The sequence below is a fragment of the Arvicanthis niloticus genome, chromosome 13 (assembly GCF_011762505.2).
Source record: "Arvicanthis niloticus isolate mArvNil1 chromosome 13, mArvNil1.pat.X, whole genome shotgun sequence".
Classification (NCBI taxonomy): Eukaryota; Metazoa; Chordata; class Mammalia; order Rodentia; family Muridae; genus Arvicanthis; species Arvicanthis niloticus.
Window position 1 is genome coordinate 64,114,734 of NC_047670.1, and position 14,916 is coordinate 64,129,649.

The 14,916-nt window shown below is 47.6% G+C and overlaps 1 protein-coding gene across 1 annotated transcript; it reads right to left on the reverse strand.

Moving 5' to 3' along the window:
* Positions 1-258: 258 nt before the first annotated feature.
* On the reverse strand, positions 259-4,098 carry Arsa (arylsulfatase A). Its single transcript, XM_034517235.2, has 8 exons — positions 3,227-4,098; positions 2,820-3,060; positions 2,486-2,704; positions 2,243-2,412; positions 1,837-1,961; positions 1,617-1,744; positions 1,283-1,385; positions 259-1,178 (listed from the first exon to the last, which is right to left on the reverse strand). Exons 1-8 carry the CDS (start codon positions 3,442-3,444, stop codon positions 859-861), a joined length of 1,524 nt encoding a protein of 507 aa, XP_034373126.1. The 5' UTR covers positions 3,445-4,098; the 3' UTR covers positions 259-858.
* Between the last annotated feature and the right edge of the window lie 10,818 nt (positions 4,099-14,916).

The window sequence follows — 14,916 nt, forward strand, 5'->3', positions numbered from 1 at the left end:
TGGGGATCCTGTTCTCTTCCTATCTTGTTGAGGCAGGGTCTCTCTTATTTCTACCATGCTGTATACTCTAGGCTACCTGGTCTGCAAGATTCTGGACAATTCTTTCTTCTTTCCTGTCTCCCCTTAGGATGCTGGGATTACAGATGTGGGCCACTCTATCTGGCTTTTTCATGTGAGTTTCTGGGATTGAACTCAGGTTGCCAGGTTTGCATGACAAGCATTTTCCCCCAGAGTCAACTTACTGGCCCCTGATAGATGTTTCTAAAAGATTACTCTGTAGACAACTTTTTTTTTTTTTTTTTTTTTTTTTTTTGGTAGAAAATTAGATAGGACACGGAGACTTGAAGTATGCACAAAGGAGAAATTTAGAACTTGAGAGGCTGGTAAGCCCCATGAGGCGGTCTCAGAAGCTGCTAATGGTCCTTCCTGGGATCTAGCAGGGCCCCCAGTTCCTTAAATCTACTGGAGTGATCAGTGTATCACCTAATTCCAGATGACTGATTTCTTTAAGAACCAAGGTGGCCAGTTCCAGGGCCTCTAACCATGCTTCTTGAGGAAAACCTGTCTTCCAGGGGCTTTGCATCTTTAGGGTCTCTCTGCCATCACCACTCCTCCCTCACAGTTCCTGGCACTTGAACTCACTACCGGTTTCTGTGAATGGACATGTCCAATGCTTCGGCGATGTGTCCATGGACACACGCAGATCCCAGGGTGGAACAAATTTCAGCTGATGTTATTACATTACCGGATACAAACTACACACTTGTCCCTGTCCCTCTGGTGAATCACCACACACTCAGGGCAGGGCTAGGGGTCCTGGGCTACCCTTGAGGGACCCCTGTGATTTCTCCAGTCACCTCAGGACTGGAACTCAGGGCAGCGGCAGCAGGCTGGGTGGGGAGAGCAGCTCGGCTGACAGCAGATCTGCAGGGCAGGGTCCTCACCCTTGGCGATCTGGCTGGGGCTGAAGGTCATAGCTGCATCATACTGGGCCTTGAGCAGCTGGATGTGCTTCAGAGCCCGGAGAACTTCGGGGGAGATCTCCTCTATACTTTCCAAAAGATTGTAGTTCTCACCAGGGTCCTTAGACAAGTCGTAGAGCAGTGGGGGCTCATGAGCCGTCAGCCGGTTGGCAGCGTGACAGGCAGGGTCCCAAGTGGTGTCGCTGTGGGCGGAGCCTGGGGAGGGGTCAGCTTTTTACACAAGAAGGGGCAGAGGACAGAGCAGCTTGGGAGTCAGCAGCAGGGTTAGGGAAGGGAAGCCAAGAAGAGAAGCGGGTTACCCTGGGTAAAGAAATGAGCCTTGTATTTCCCATTCCGAACAGCAAAGACCCCACGGATCTCGTCTGGGTAGGGTGGGTAGAAGAAGACAGACTTCCGTGGGCTCTGAGGGAAAAGTCAGGATGACAGGGTAGGAGAGACCTCTAAAAGCTCTTGCTTAATGCCCTGTTGTGGACTCCCTCACTTTGGCCCACCCAGGATTCTGAGAGGTGATAATCAGAGGCCACTCATCAAAGGAGACATGAGGCATGGACTCCCTGGCAATGCCCAGATTCATACCTAAAGGAGGACCAGCATGGGGCAGTGGAATTGGTGTCAAGGGATTATTGGCCCTACCTTGCCTGTGCCTAGCAGCAAGGGGCTGATGTCAACACCGTCCAAGGTGATGTTGGGCAGCGGAGCCCCGGTCAAGGCTGCCAGGGTGGGCAGCAGGTCCAGAGAGCTGGCCAGCTCGTGGGTTACACCTGTGGACAAATGGCTGTTTGGCCACTCAGATCACCATCAAGGCTAGGGGGATGGGGCCAAGGGTCTACAAAAAGAGGGCCAGAGGACTGACCAGGGGCAATGTGACCTGGCCAGTAGGCCAAGGCAGGTTCTCGGACACCACCTTCAAAAGTTGTTCCTTTTCCACATCTCAAGAGGCCGGAGCAGCCACCATCGGACATACGCATCAGTTCAGGACTGGGACACACAAGGAAGTCATCAGTAGAGACAGACTAAGGGGCCTGACCCACTGCTGGTGACCACTACCCCATATTTTAAAGTGTATAATCTCACCTATTCCCTCCCTTGCCTACCTAGACCAGAAACTCTGTACCTGTGACTCCCAGTGAATGTGACCCCAAGGATCACCATAATGTGACTAGCACCCGAGCCTCTTATACCAATCTTCCAACAAACAGGGTGGATGGACCCTAGAGTCCTGGCTATGATAGAGCAGTACCCCTTGCTCTGGCTCGTACCCATTATCTGCAGTGAAGATGACCAGTGTCTCTCCCAGCAGACCTAGGTCCCCCACAGCTGTCATCAAGGCCCCGACAGCTCCATCCAGCTCCATCAAGGAGTCCCCAAATGGCCCACGGCCTGAGCGCTTGGTGAAGCTTTGTCCACTGAACTGAGGGTAGTGGGTGTGCTGGGGGCAGAGACTGGAGTCAGCACTGGGTACACATCTTGGGCAGCCAGGGGGCGGGGCCAGGGTCACTCACGTGGGAAGCGTAGTACAGGAAGAATGGTCGGCCCTGGCGCTGGGCATCAGCCATGAGGTCTCGGGAGAAAGACACATACCGGGCCTCTAGTCCAGGTAGCCAAGGGGGCTGGGCCTCCACAGTCAGGTTGGCTAGCAGTGGGATCGGAACTAGTCCTTGGTCACAGGTACCACTGCAGGGGATGTCTGGTGGGAAGCAGGTCAGGTTCTGACAGGGGCCCTGGGAAAGCAGAGAGTAGTTCCTGTGAGGGATAGGTCTGGCTATGGGTTAGGGTGCAGTTGGTATGAGGGCTTGGGTGTGTATGGGGGCAGCGGAAGGCCCAGGTGGTTTTTACCTGGTCATGGGAATATGGGATACCCAGGAACCGATGGAAGCCCTGATGTGGGGGCAGGAAGGCCCCCTCTGGCCCCACTCCAAGATGCCACTTGCCAGCCATCCCTGTTAGATAGCCTCGAGCAGCCAGGACTTCTGCCAAAGTCACCTCCTCCAAGGGCAGGCCCCCTTGGGAACTGGGCCCCAGAACTCCAGGGTACATGCCTGATCGTACTGGGAGCCGGCCAGTCAGGAGGGCGGCCCTGTAGTACAAACCACGTAATCCATAATCTGTGAGTCCCACAGATTAGGGAGGAGCACAGAGAGAACAGGGAGAATTATGGACATACCCAGAGAGAGACAGAAATGGGATGAGCTGGGGAGGGGGAAGGGGAAAGGGAGGGGAGGGGGTACAGGTCCCTCACTCACCGAGATGGCGTGCACAGAGACACAGGCACATAGAAATCTGTGAACCGTAGCCCCCCTGCAGCCAACTGATCCAGGTTGGGGGTGGTAGAACTGGGGTGCCCATAGGAGCCGAGGTCCCCATAGCCCAGGTCATCAGCAAAGATCAGCACGATGTTAGGTGGGCTGGCGGTGCTCAGGCCTGCAGCCAATGCCAAAAAGAGGGTCCCCAGGGCCCCCATGGCAGGGACACAGATGGGCCTGAGTCCTCAGTCCCTTGGTAGGGAAGGCAGAGCGCCCAGACCAGCCCTCACCTGAGGCCCCAGCCCGAGTCTTCCTCCCCCCTAAAGCCCCCAGACCCAAATAGTCCTTCTGTCTGTAGGTCCACTTTCTGAAGCTCCAGCGAATCTGTCAGAACTCGGAAGGGGGTGGCCTGGGGTGTAACTCCACAGAGCCCCTAAAGGACCAGGGCTTCTTTAACTTCACAAGCGGGGATCTGACCCTGTTCACCCAGCGGTGCCAGCACAGGCTTGGGATCAGGAGCAGACGTCACTTCACATTGACCCGGGAGGCTCCGGCGCCATGGGACAAGGGCGGTTCGGAATTGAGAAGGAACTGGTCCTACACAGCGTCGGTCTCAGGCCGTCTGGGATACGACCGCGGTCACGTGACACTGGGTTGACCGAGAAGGGCGGGCTCGGAGACGGGGCGGTACCGAGTCGGGGCTAAGTAGAGCTGGGACGGGGCGGGGCGAGGCGGGGCGGAGCTGGGAAGCCAAGCTGGGTGGGTTTGTGTGCCTGTGGGACCCTTCGGGTGGGGCTGCTGAGGACCTCGGACCGGGGCGGGATTGGGTGAGGCTGGAGATTGATCGCGCGCTCCGGACCCTTATCTGCGCCGGTTGGGGTGTCCCGTGCTGGGCTGTGTAACCTTAAGCTCTCTGCTCCTGCGCGGTAGGCTCGGCTGCTGGACTGCCTAGCAGTGCAGCACGTCAATTATCTGGCTCTCCTGCTGTGTCGCTCTTAATGCGTGTCTGGAGTTCCTCTGGCGAATAGTGGTTTGTTTGTCTCATTTCCTCTGATGAGACACTTGAAGGATCCTTGTTGAAAAGACCTCAGCACCCCCCTTCTGACTGAGCAAAGAGAGAAACCATGGAGTCTGACGGAAACCAATCAGGAAGAAAAATCGGATTGGCTGCTGGCTTTTTTTTTTTTTTTTTCTCACAACCACCTTTGGTGAATTTTGTGAAACACAAAATATCAAATTCTTTAAAAATCCTTTCCCTTCTACACGCGTATCTGGCGTTGAAGGCTGAGTGTGTGTGTGTGTGTGTGTTTCTGTCTGGTGTTTGAGAGGGGTTGTTGGATCCCTGTGTGGTATGACTTAGGGCACATTAGTATTGAGGAAGTAATGGGAAGACACCATGACTGTTTCTAACTCTTCATTTATACATTCTCCAATTTAACCACTTTATTTATTTATTTATTTATTTATTTATTTATTCATTCATTTTTTGCTCACCAGTTTTAACTGGTTTTTTTTTTTTTTTTTTTTTTTTTTTTTTTTTTTTTTTTTTTTTTTTTGGTTTTTCGAGACAGGGTTTCTCCGTGTAGTCCTGGCTGTCTTGGAACTCACTCTGTAGACCAGGCTGGCCTCGAACTCAGAAATCCACCTGCCTCTGCCTCCCAAGTGCTGGGATTAAAGGCGTGCGTCACCACTGCCCGGCCAGGCCAGTTTTAACTGTTAAAGGAGAATAACAGATATAACCCTCAGAGGGTGGAAGGGTGGGTTCTTAGTGTACTTTAACATCTAAAGGTCCCTGTGCCCTGTGGTAGCTGGACTTCCCAGATCTCCCCGCCCTCAAAAGCCCCTGGCCTGAGTCACTTTTCCGGAGCAAGTCTCTTCCAGGGTATTTCCTTGCAGGTGGCTGTTCCTAGGGAAGTAACTTGTCCAGATTCTTGGCCTTTGATTCCTCCACAAAATAGAGTGGCTCTCTAAGACCTCTGGGATCAAGACAGCCATGACTGAGCACTCAAGAAGAAAGATGCTGGAGCCAGTGGGAAGATAAGCAGGGTTTTGGAAGGAGCTCCCGACTACAGTAGGGGATCAGGACTCAGATTCACCTGTGGGGATATGACCCTGTTCACTCAGTGGTCCAACACAGGCTTAGGGTTGGGTTGACATCATGTGACACTGGGCTGAAGGTGCCCTCTAGCAGGCTGAATGAGGGTGCTTCAGAATGAAGAGTAAACTGGTCATTGATTTTTTTTTTTTTTTTTCACTGAAGCCTGGCTGTCCGGGCACTTGGAATTTTCCTGATGAAATCTGCAAGAAACTGTAGGAGCAAAATTTCAATGTCAGAGACCCCAGAGCTGGCACAAAAAGGGGCTGGGTCTGACTGAGGCTACTGCCAATCTCATGTGAAATATGGGGGATGGGGTGGGGGCAATCTTCAGTTAGTGACTCTCTTAGTGTCACATTCCTGCACGGTTTCTGGGCTGGTGCATGGGTGGGGGTTGCCAGTAGTCCTTCTATTTAGAGTCAGGACAGAAAGCTCTTCTGTGGCCCAGAAATCTTTGAAACTGTATTTGGATCTCTCCCAGCTGGTGGCCACTGTGAATTGTAATTTGAAAGGAATCAACCAAAAGCACTTTCTTTCAGTTGCTGGCTGGGGAACTACCCCAGGACCTGCCATTATTCTCTGGAGAGCTTGTGTGGGGTTGTGATGTTATGCAAATTGTGGTACCTTCCCCTCTGGGTTCCTGAGGACTCAGGTGTGTGTACTCGTGAAGGCTGCTTAGGCTCAGCTCTGACCTAGAGCCTTGGAAAACTTGGAAAGAGTTATCTGTATGCTCTCAGCTGTTCAAAGCTGAGCTCTGAAGGCCAACCTGTCTTTAGAAAGATGAACTCTCTCTCTCTCTCTTTTTTAAGCCACAGAGCCCCAATTGGGAGTAGCCTGCTAGGGATCAGGAAGTGGCTTCAGATGATGCCTGGGGCATTGCTAATTTTGGGCAAACGCCCACAGTTGAGTAAGGAGCCTTGCGTTGAGTGGCACATCTCTTAGTTCTTCTGTACCTTGCTTGGAAAGGGATGGGAGAGGCATCTGCTTGGGGGTAAGATGCAGTGATTGACTTGCAACAGTGGCCTGAATAGAGTTCTGTGGCTGTTCTTGCACCAGTTTATGTGGTGACCTAGGATATATCAGATCTACATCTTCCATACCCTATTACCTCTCTATAATATCATTGTCATGTGTGGGTGTTGAGATGTACGGTGCTGATTAGGACCAAGCATCATTCTCCCTGAAGGGAAAATGTCTCAGGTGAGATCTGAGATCTGATGGAGACCTACCTGGCTGACTGTGTGGGGTTTTGGAGTTTGCTGAAGGCAAGCTTTCAGCTGAGTTATGATCAGGGGCCAGGCTTTGTCATAATCTCTAATGGAAGGGAGAACCCTGAGAAACCTTTTCAAACATATACCCAAAAGAAGAATGAGGATTACCGTCAGGTGACACAGCAATAACCTCTGGTCATCAGCAGATCTGTGAGTGACAGCTTGCTGGGCAGGTAATAAGTTTCCACATTCAAGGCCTACTATGATTGTAGTTTTATACCATTATAGAAAAATGAAAATAATTGTAAGCACTTTATTAGGAATGCTGGTTCGGCTACAACTAAGCTCATTCCCAGTCCTTCCAATGAGCTAAAGAAAGCTCAGAAGAAGGATGTTCCTTTCCCAAGCAGAGCCAGGCTCCGCAGTACCTACGATGAACATTAGACCTGGTAGTAATGGCAGCCATGAGCCTCCAGGTAGAGTCAGTGTAGCTGGAATGAGGGTGAGTTGAGATACGGCTACCACTGTATGCTGTACAAGTTCAAGGGCCCGAGAAATGCAAAGGCTGCGAGATGAAGCATGAGCAAGCAGATCAATAACCAGCAGATCAATAACCAGGTCTTTCTTTCTGAATCGGGCAGGAGCCATTTAATGTGAAGGAAGACTTGAACACCAAAATAAGGCTACCATTTTACAAGCCTCATTCAACAAAGTCTCAAAGAATAGACATTGGAAGAAGTTGGTCCAGAGTCAATGATCATTCAGTGATCTTAGATTTTTCGAATGTAAGGGTGGTTGGAAAGGCTAGAAGGACTGTTTCTATTTGGGTAATTAAAGCCGGAGTTCAAGAAACCCGTGGCAATGATAGTATAACATTAGAAGTTCTTTGGCTCAGTAGAGAAAAAGACATCACATGCCCAGAGAATGTGCATTGAGCATCATTGGCTCAGCTGTCTCCTGGTTGTCTCCTGACAGGGGCTGGAGGATGCCCTTCAAAACTTTAAGAGGCATACTGTGGGTGTGTGTTGAGGGGAACGAAACTCTGTGGGATGAGCACATGCCATGCAAGTGTAGGGACCTGAGTTCAAGTCCCAGCACCTACACAAAACCTGGGAGGCTAGAGCTTCTATAACTGCAGAGCTAGGGGAGGGATGGAGACAGGTGGGTTCTGGGGGGCTTGCTGCCAGCCAGTCTAGATAAAACAGTAAGTTCTAGGTTCAGTGAGAGGGTCTGTCTCAAAGAAATAAGGAGGAAAAGCCAGGCTGTGGTGGCACACACCTTTGATCCTAGCACTTGGGAGGCAGAGGAAGGTGGATCTCTGTGTTTGAGGCCAGCCTGGTCTACAGAGTGAGTTCCAGGTCAGCCAGGGTTAACACACACACACACACACACACACACACACACACACACACACACACGCACATACAAAGTGTGAGGGAATGGCATAACAGCACCCTTGGACAGCTCTGGAGAGGCTGGTTGTTGGGCAAGAATGACGTAGAAATGCAGCCAAGAAGCAGAGTGAAGGTGTGAAGAGATTCTGGCAGGCCAGAGACCATGTGATTAGACAGGTTGGTGAGGTTACTTTGACAGGCAAGCAGTGCTGTATAGCCCCAAAGACCTTTGACTCAGTAGCTATAACGTCACCATAGCCTAGGACAAAACAGAAAGTCTCACTAGGGAAGGCGGAAGAGATCCGGGTTTTAGGAATATGTCCTGGATTTGGCTGCAACACAATGCAGCAATTCCTGGATATGACTCATTCCTGGATCCAGAGCCCTATACTGAGTGCCAATCTTGACAGAGACATTCAAGGCCACCACCACCACCCCTTCCCAAGGGAAGTACAAGCTTTAGGCAGAAAAGGAATGTCTTAGGGGAAGAGATTCCATGAACTCAGGGGTTGTTGGCACTGGCTAGGAGTTTGATGGCTCTTAGCAAACTCTGGTGCCCTTGAGTTCGATGGCCAGACAGGGATTTTTCAGAAGTCAGGTGATGCATTGTATGCTGTTTCTGTCTTGCCATGTTATCTACAGATTCAAGTGACCCTTGTACTTTGGCCTCCCCAGTGTTATAGTTGCAACGAAGGCCTGATTCACCATGCCAAGCTGGGACTTAAAATGGACACAGTAGATATATGAACAGCCTGTGTTAATTTCCTAGGTCTCACTCTTCTGAGTCAGACAAAGAGCTCTCAAGCTCTCTCTTTTTTTGTGTGTGTTATTTTGTAATACTGGAGACTAAACCAAGAACTTCACAAATGGCAAGTAAACATTGCCAGAGAGTGGTGATACTCAGCTTTTACATCAATTGCTACACCATTCACATTCCCCGGGGTGACCCCATACTTCCCAGTGCCCTCGTCTTACCGGCTCTGAACATTTCTCGTGTTTTCCTCCTGTATCAAGTGAGCAAACACCAAACCTCAGTGGCTTACAATTGGTATTTATTCATTGCTCACAGTGAGCCCACATCGCAACATAGGTAAGGACCATGGAAAGTTTTGCTCCATTTAGTCATTTAGGAATCAAGCTAAAGGAGCTATATCATTAAAAATATTTTTAAAAATTTATTTTGTTTTATATAAACACGGGTCTTTTGCAGGCATATATGTCTGTGTGCCTTGTGTGTGCGTGGCTGAGAAATCTGGAAGAGGGCATCAGTTCCCCTGGGACTAGAGTTACAGACAGTTTTAAATAGCCATGTGGGTCCTGGGTATTGAACCCTGGTCCTGTGGAAGGCTAGCTAATGCTCTTAACTACTGAGCCATCTCTCCAGCCCTGAAACCATTTTCTTGACATGTGGATTTAAAGGCATGTTGGAGTTCTGTAGCTGGTCTTTGATACTCTGTAGGTTCCATGTTTCTTCACCCCCTTTCTTCTACCATTTCAACCTCTTAGCACTAGACAAAAGAGAGAAAAAGAACAGAGAAGGAAAGAGAGAGATCCCTGAGTAAAGTCAGGGGTCCAAAAGGGGGCAAAGATATGCTGGGACTAGTTCCTGCTGATTAGGGGCATCAAGTTTCTTGGGGCAAGTTTGATCTTGGCCATCAGGATATTTAATTTCTTCTCGTTGTTTCTTTTTTGTGTCATTACTTAACAAACTGCCACCAAGAGCAACCAATAACCCAACACCGAACAGCCAATAACCCACCCCACCTCTCAGAGCCCTAGCATTTATATACCCTCTGAAAAGTCTCCAGAAAAAAATCTAAATCTCACAAAATTGCAGAAGCTATCTGCAGCTGGCAAAAACACACCTCTACTAGAGCACGAGGCAAATCATAGACAGTTGCTGTGGACAGTCTGAAGCAGCCCCATATCCCACACCTGGGATTAAAACAAAAGCACATTCTTATACTTCTGTGCCTTTAAAGAAAGAAACCCAAAACTCTAAAATTGTCACTATAGAGTCCCATAACTAATCAGCAGGAGGATAAAGAGGGAACATTCAGGACTGAGCACAGTGTGGCTGTGGGTCAGGGTGGGCTTGTAGATTGGCCTTAGGAGCCAGGCACATCAGTACTACCTAACTCAGACCCAAGATCCTGCTTAAATGCAAAAGAAGTTAAGATAAAAGGCGTTGGCTGAACAGAAGAGTCCACCCAGAACCAGCAGCTCATGTGTCACTTTCTGATTCTTCAGTTTGCTGACTGGCAAAGAATAACTCTCTAGAGGATTGATTCAACGGTGGTATTTTGAGGAGAGTGTGGTTTTTGTTTTGTTTTTTGAGACAGGGTTTCTCTGTGTAGCCCTGGCTATCCTGGAACTCACTCTGTAGACCAGGCTGGCCTCGAATTCAGAAATCCGCCTGCCTCTGTCTTCCAGGTGCTGGGATTACAGGCATGCGCCACCACTGCCCATCTGAAGAGCGTGTTTTTAGGTAATACAGGACAGATACTTGCCTTTTAATCTTTCTTAGTTACTTTTCTATTATAGTCAAGACACCATGATAAGGCAACTTATAGAAGTAAGAGTTTATTGGGCCTTACAGTTTTTGAGGGTAAGTCCATAATCAGCATGGCAGGGAGCGTGGCCCCAGGCCAGTGGTGATGATGCTGGGGCAGTTGCTGAGAACTTACATCTGACCCACAAGTGAAGTGTGGGACTTAAGGGTTCTTTGGAGAGTCAGTTATGTTGAAAGATGCTTTGCTGGGCAAACACATTAAGGAAAGACTAAGGTAGACTCATAAAGGAACACTTCAATGAAACAGACACAGGAGAGAAGATGTTCTGTTAAAGCAAACATGAGAGAGGACACATGATTAAGGATTCTTTGCTTTTCTTCTTCCTCCTCTTCCTCCTCTCCCTCCTCCTCCTCCTCCTCCTCCTCCTCTTCTTCTTCTTCTTCTTCTTCTTCTTCTTCTTATTATTCTTCTTCTTCTTCTTCTTATTCTTCTTCTTCTTCTTCTTCTTCTTCTTTTTTCCTAGACAGGATTTCTCTGTGTATCCCTGGCTGTCCTGGAACTCACTCTCTAGACCAGGCTGGCCTTGAACTCAGAAAGCTGCCTGCCTCTGCCTCCCAAGTGCTGGGATTAAAGGCGTGTGCCACCACCGCCCAGCCAAGGATTCTTTACTAACTGCAAGGTCTGTCTTACATTGTGTAGTTGAACTGCATTTGTCAGGACTCCACGGACTCCTCCTGCTGATTGGATGCATGTTCTAAGGCAAGTCATGTGCTGAGGCAAGGCATGTGGAGGACACATGATATATGGAGGGTTTAAATAGGACTCTATGGGGTGATGGAGACAGAGCTTGGCTTGCTGGTACAGCTAGCTGTGCAATGCTCATGGGTCTTGAGTCTTCACTGATCTTCGCTTCTTTGAGAGAGGCACAGCCGAGAACATGTTCCTACTGGTCCCTCCTGCTGACTTTAGCTGAGGCTGAGGCCTGGCTGTCTCTGCCAGGTCATGTCACTGCTGTTGCTAACCTGATTCTACTGAACCGGACTGCTGATGTTTCCGTGAAGTGTTTGTGAGTGGATCCAGCTGCTGCTGACTGCTAACCAGACAACAAAGATGGGAGTTTCTCCAAAGAACCTTTCTAAACAGGTCCTCTTCCTCCCTCCCCCCTAACCACTGGCGAATCCTTTCTTTTCCACTACCTCTGGTGGGTGTTGGGCTATAAGGGAAGTTAAAGCATTTAAGAACCATCATTAAAAGTAAGGATTGAAAAATTAAAATTACACACAAGTAGGAGGTTGAGAGATAGCTAACTGAAAATGGTATGGTATTTTGAAATCTCAAAGCTGATCTCTAGTGACACACCCCTTTCAACAAGGCCACACCTCCTAATCCTTCCCAAACAGTTCCACTAACTGTGGCATATATTCAAATATATGGGCACATGGGGGCCATTCTCATTCAAGCCATCACACCTTCCAAGGTTTCCACAGAAACTATTTGCTTTGATTAAATCCCTTCCTGTTCAAACTGATCACACATGGGTCTATAATCTACCTGAACCCTGGATTAAAAAAAAAAAAAAGACTTATTTATTTATTTTTTGTATATGAGCACACAGTCGCTGTCTTCAGACACACCAGAAGAGGGCACCAGATCTCATTACAGATGGTTGTGAACCACCATGTGGTTGCTGGGAATTGAAATCAGGACCTCTGGAAGAGTAGTCAGCGCTCTTAACCACTGAGCCATCTCTCGAACCCTGAACCTTTGGGTTTTACAGTTGTTAAAACAGAGAGAAATTATGGCACAAGGGATTATTTGAGGAATAATGCATGAGATCTTGTGTGTGAGAGTTGGGTATAATCCTCTGGTAGTATTTGTAAAGTCCTATGTTTAATCTGCAGCATTGTAAGACAACAGTAATCAGGATGAGCAGGTAACAGATGTCCAAATTCTCAGTGCGTGAAATGGCCACATGAATTTGATTACTACTACTGTGTTTTGTAACTTGGATTGTGTGAAATAAATGTTGTGAAATACAGAATGTGAGTTAGGAAAATAGCTTAATTGTGGCATAATTGTCCAGTACACAAAAGTCTTCGGTTCAATCCCTGCTACTGTAACAATAACAAACAAACAAGGCAGAATTTCTGTTTGTTTGTTTATTTATTTATTGTCTCTCTGAGGAAAAAAATCACTTAGCAATTATATGTACTGAATGTGGTTGATCAATTTAAAAATGCCAATTCCAATAATATAATCTACAGCTCTCCTATTGTAAAACATCTGAAAATGCCAATGAAAATTTCAGTAATTATTCTTCCATGTGTGAATCCCAGCTTGAAAGAAACAAAGTGAAGAGGAAATTGAAACCATTAAAGTAAGCTAGTATGGAATCCGGAACATTCTCAACACCGGGATCTTAAAGTCTGGGGTTTTAAGAATGCATCAGAGGCAAGAGGTGAGAACGCAGCCAGAAGCTGGGAAAAAGATGCTCACATCAAATAAGCACTGGAAAGACGAGGGAAAAGAAGTTGATTTACAGGAAAGAAAAGCGAATAATCTGGAGCTGAAGAGATGACTTACTGGTTATGAGCACTTGCTGTTTTTCTGGAGGACTCTGGTTTGAGCTCTAGCACCTACATGGTAGCTCATCTGTAACTCCAGTCTGAGGATATTTAATTCCCTCTCCTAGCCTCTGCAGGCAATGAATGCACATCGCATCCATTAACGCAGGTGGAACACCCACACAAATAAAATGAATAAGGAAAAAGAAAGATTTTTGTGATGACTCAACAGATGAAAATCAAATTTCACTTAAAAATGCAAGTAGAGACGTACACCTAAATGGATATACGGGTTTAATCACAAGTGACATGACCTGGGTAGTTTGGGATTGAGGCTTAGGTTGGTAACCCAAAGCCATCTGGCAGGAGCAAATGATAATCACCTCTGAAACTGAATTTGACTTCTCCAGGTTCCTGTAGATAAAGATTAGCCAGCGCTTGGAAGGCAGAAGCAATAGGATTGCCTCAAGTTGGATCCTAGCCAGGCCAGTCATAGCTACAGAGCAAAGGTCTGTTACAAACAACAACAACAACAACGATGCCTAAGACAGACAGACAGACAGACACACACACACCCCCCCCACACACACACAGACACATCAAAATAAATAAAATTACAAAACATCTAAATATATTTCTTTTTTAAGTTCCATAAATTCACTGGGCAAGATAGTGCAGAATTTTGATCCCAGCACTCTGGATCAAAAGATCCTGGGAGAAGCAGGCAGATCTCTTTAAGTTACAAGCCAGTCTAGCTTACAGAATGACCACCCCACCCCCACCCCCAGCTGGGACTACACAGTAAGACCTTACAACACCACCCTTAAAAAGGCAAATTAAAACTGAGCATGGTGGTATCTGCCTGTAATCCCAGCACTTGGGAGGCTGGGACAGGAGGATCACCACTAATTTGAGGCCAGCCTGGGCTACATAGAGGATTCCAGGATAACTTCAGCTACAAGATTAAGCTGATCTCAACAAAGAAACAAAAAGACAAAAACTAACCAAACAAAACAATGTATCCTAGGCTGGATTTAACATTTCTGATCCACTTGCCTTAACCTTTCAAGGACTGGGGTCTCTTTCTTAAGTGATAGAAACTGTAATTCTGAGTTTGTGTTTTAATCCCTCTTAAATATTATTTTTTTTTAATGGTTTTTCGAGACAGGGTTTCTCTGTGTAGCCCTGGCTGTCCTGGAACTCACTCTGTAGACCAGGCTGGCCTCGAACTCAGAAATCCACCTGCCTCTGCCTTCCAAGTGCTGGGATTAAAGGTGTGCGCTACCACTGCCCGGCTCGTGAATTTTTTTTTAAACCTGTGTATATGTGTGCAAGCAGAGTTCAAAAGAGTTCAAAGGACTACTTACTGAGAAAATATCCCAACCACAGGTCATCCAGTCTGTCAGGTTAAGCGTCAAGTTCCTTTACCCACCTTCCTGCTAACTCTTTTGTTTTTTTGAGACAGGATCCCATGTAGCCTAGGCTATCCTTAAACTTACTGTGTAGCTAAAGATCACCTTGACCTTCTGCCCCTCCTGCCTGCATCTCCCAGTGCTGGCCAGGTTTACCATCTTGTGCGAGCACATCTGGCTCCCACCCCTCCTCTCTACCGCCATGCTTGGCTTTTGGAATACTTTTCTTGAGTGGTTCTAAAGTTGACAAATGAAAATTCTTATTTGTTTTGTACGGCACATTATTTGGAAACTCATATAGCACAACCAAATGAAGTCTGTGTCTCTTTCTCTTTCTCAGTATGTTTATATGTTTATTGTATAACCTATTTTTTTTTTCTGGTGAGAAAATTGATCGGCTCCTGTTCTCCACCAATCCTGAGGGCTGAACCCGGGGTCTCAAAAATGCTAAGCAAGCACCTTTCAAATATTTTTTAGCAACGGTCTTACCTTTCCTTAAAA

Bases quoted from the DNA above. Each gene is read 5' to 3' on its own strand.
- Arsa (XM_034517235.2), bottom strand. From the start codon at position 3,444: ATGGGGGCCCTGGGGACCCTCTTTTTGGCATTGGCTGCAGGCCTGAGC. The intron at 2,705-2,819 runs GTAAAAACCACC...CTGCTTTCCCAG, and splicing joins TCCCATATTCCCATGACCAG to GGCCCCTGTCAGAACCTGAC. The intron at 1,745-1,836 runs GTCAGTCCTCTG...ATTTGTCCACAG, and splicing joins GCCAGGTCACATTGCCCCTG to GTGTAACCCACGAGCTGGCC.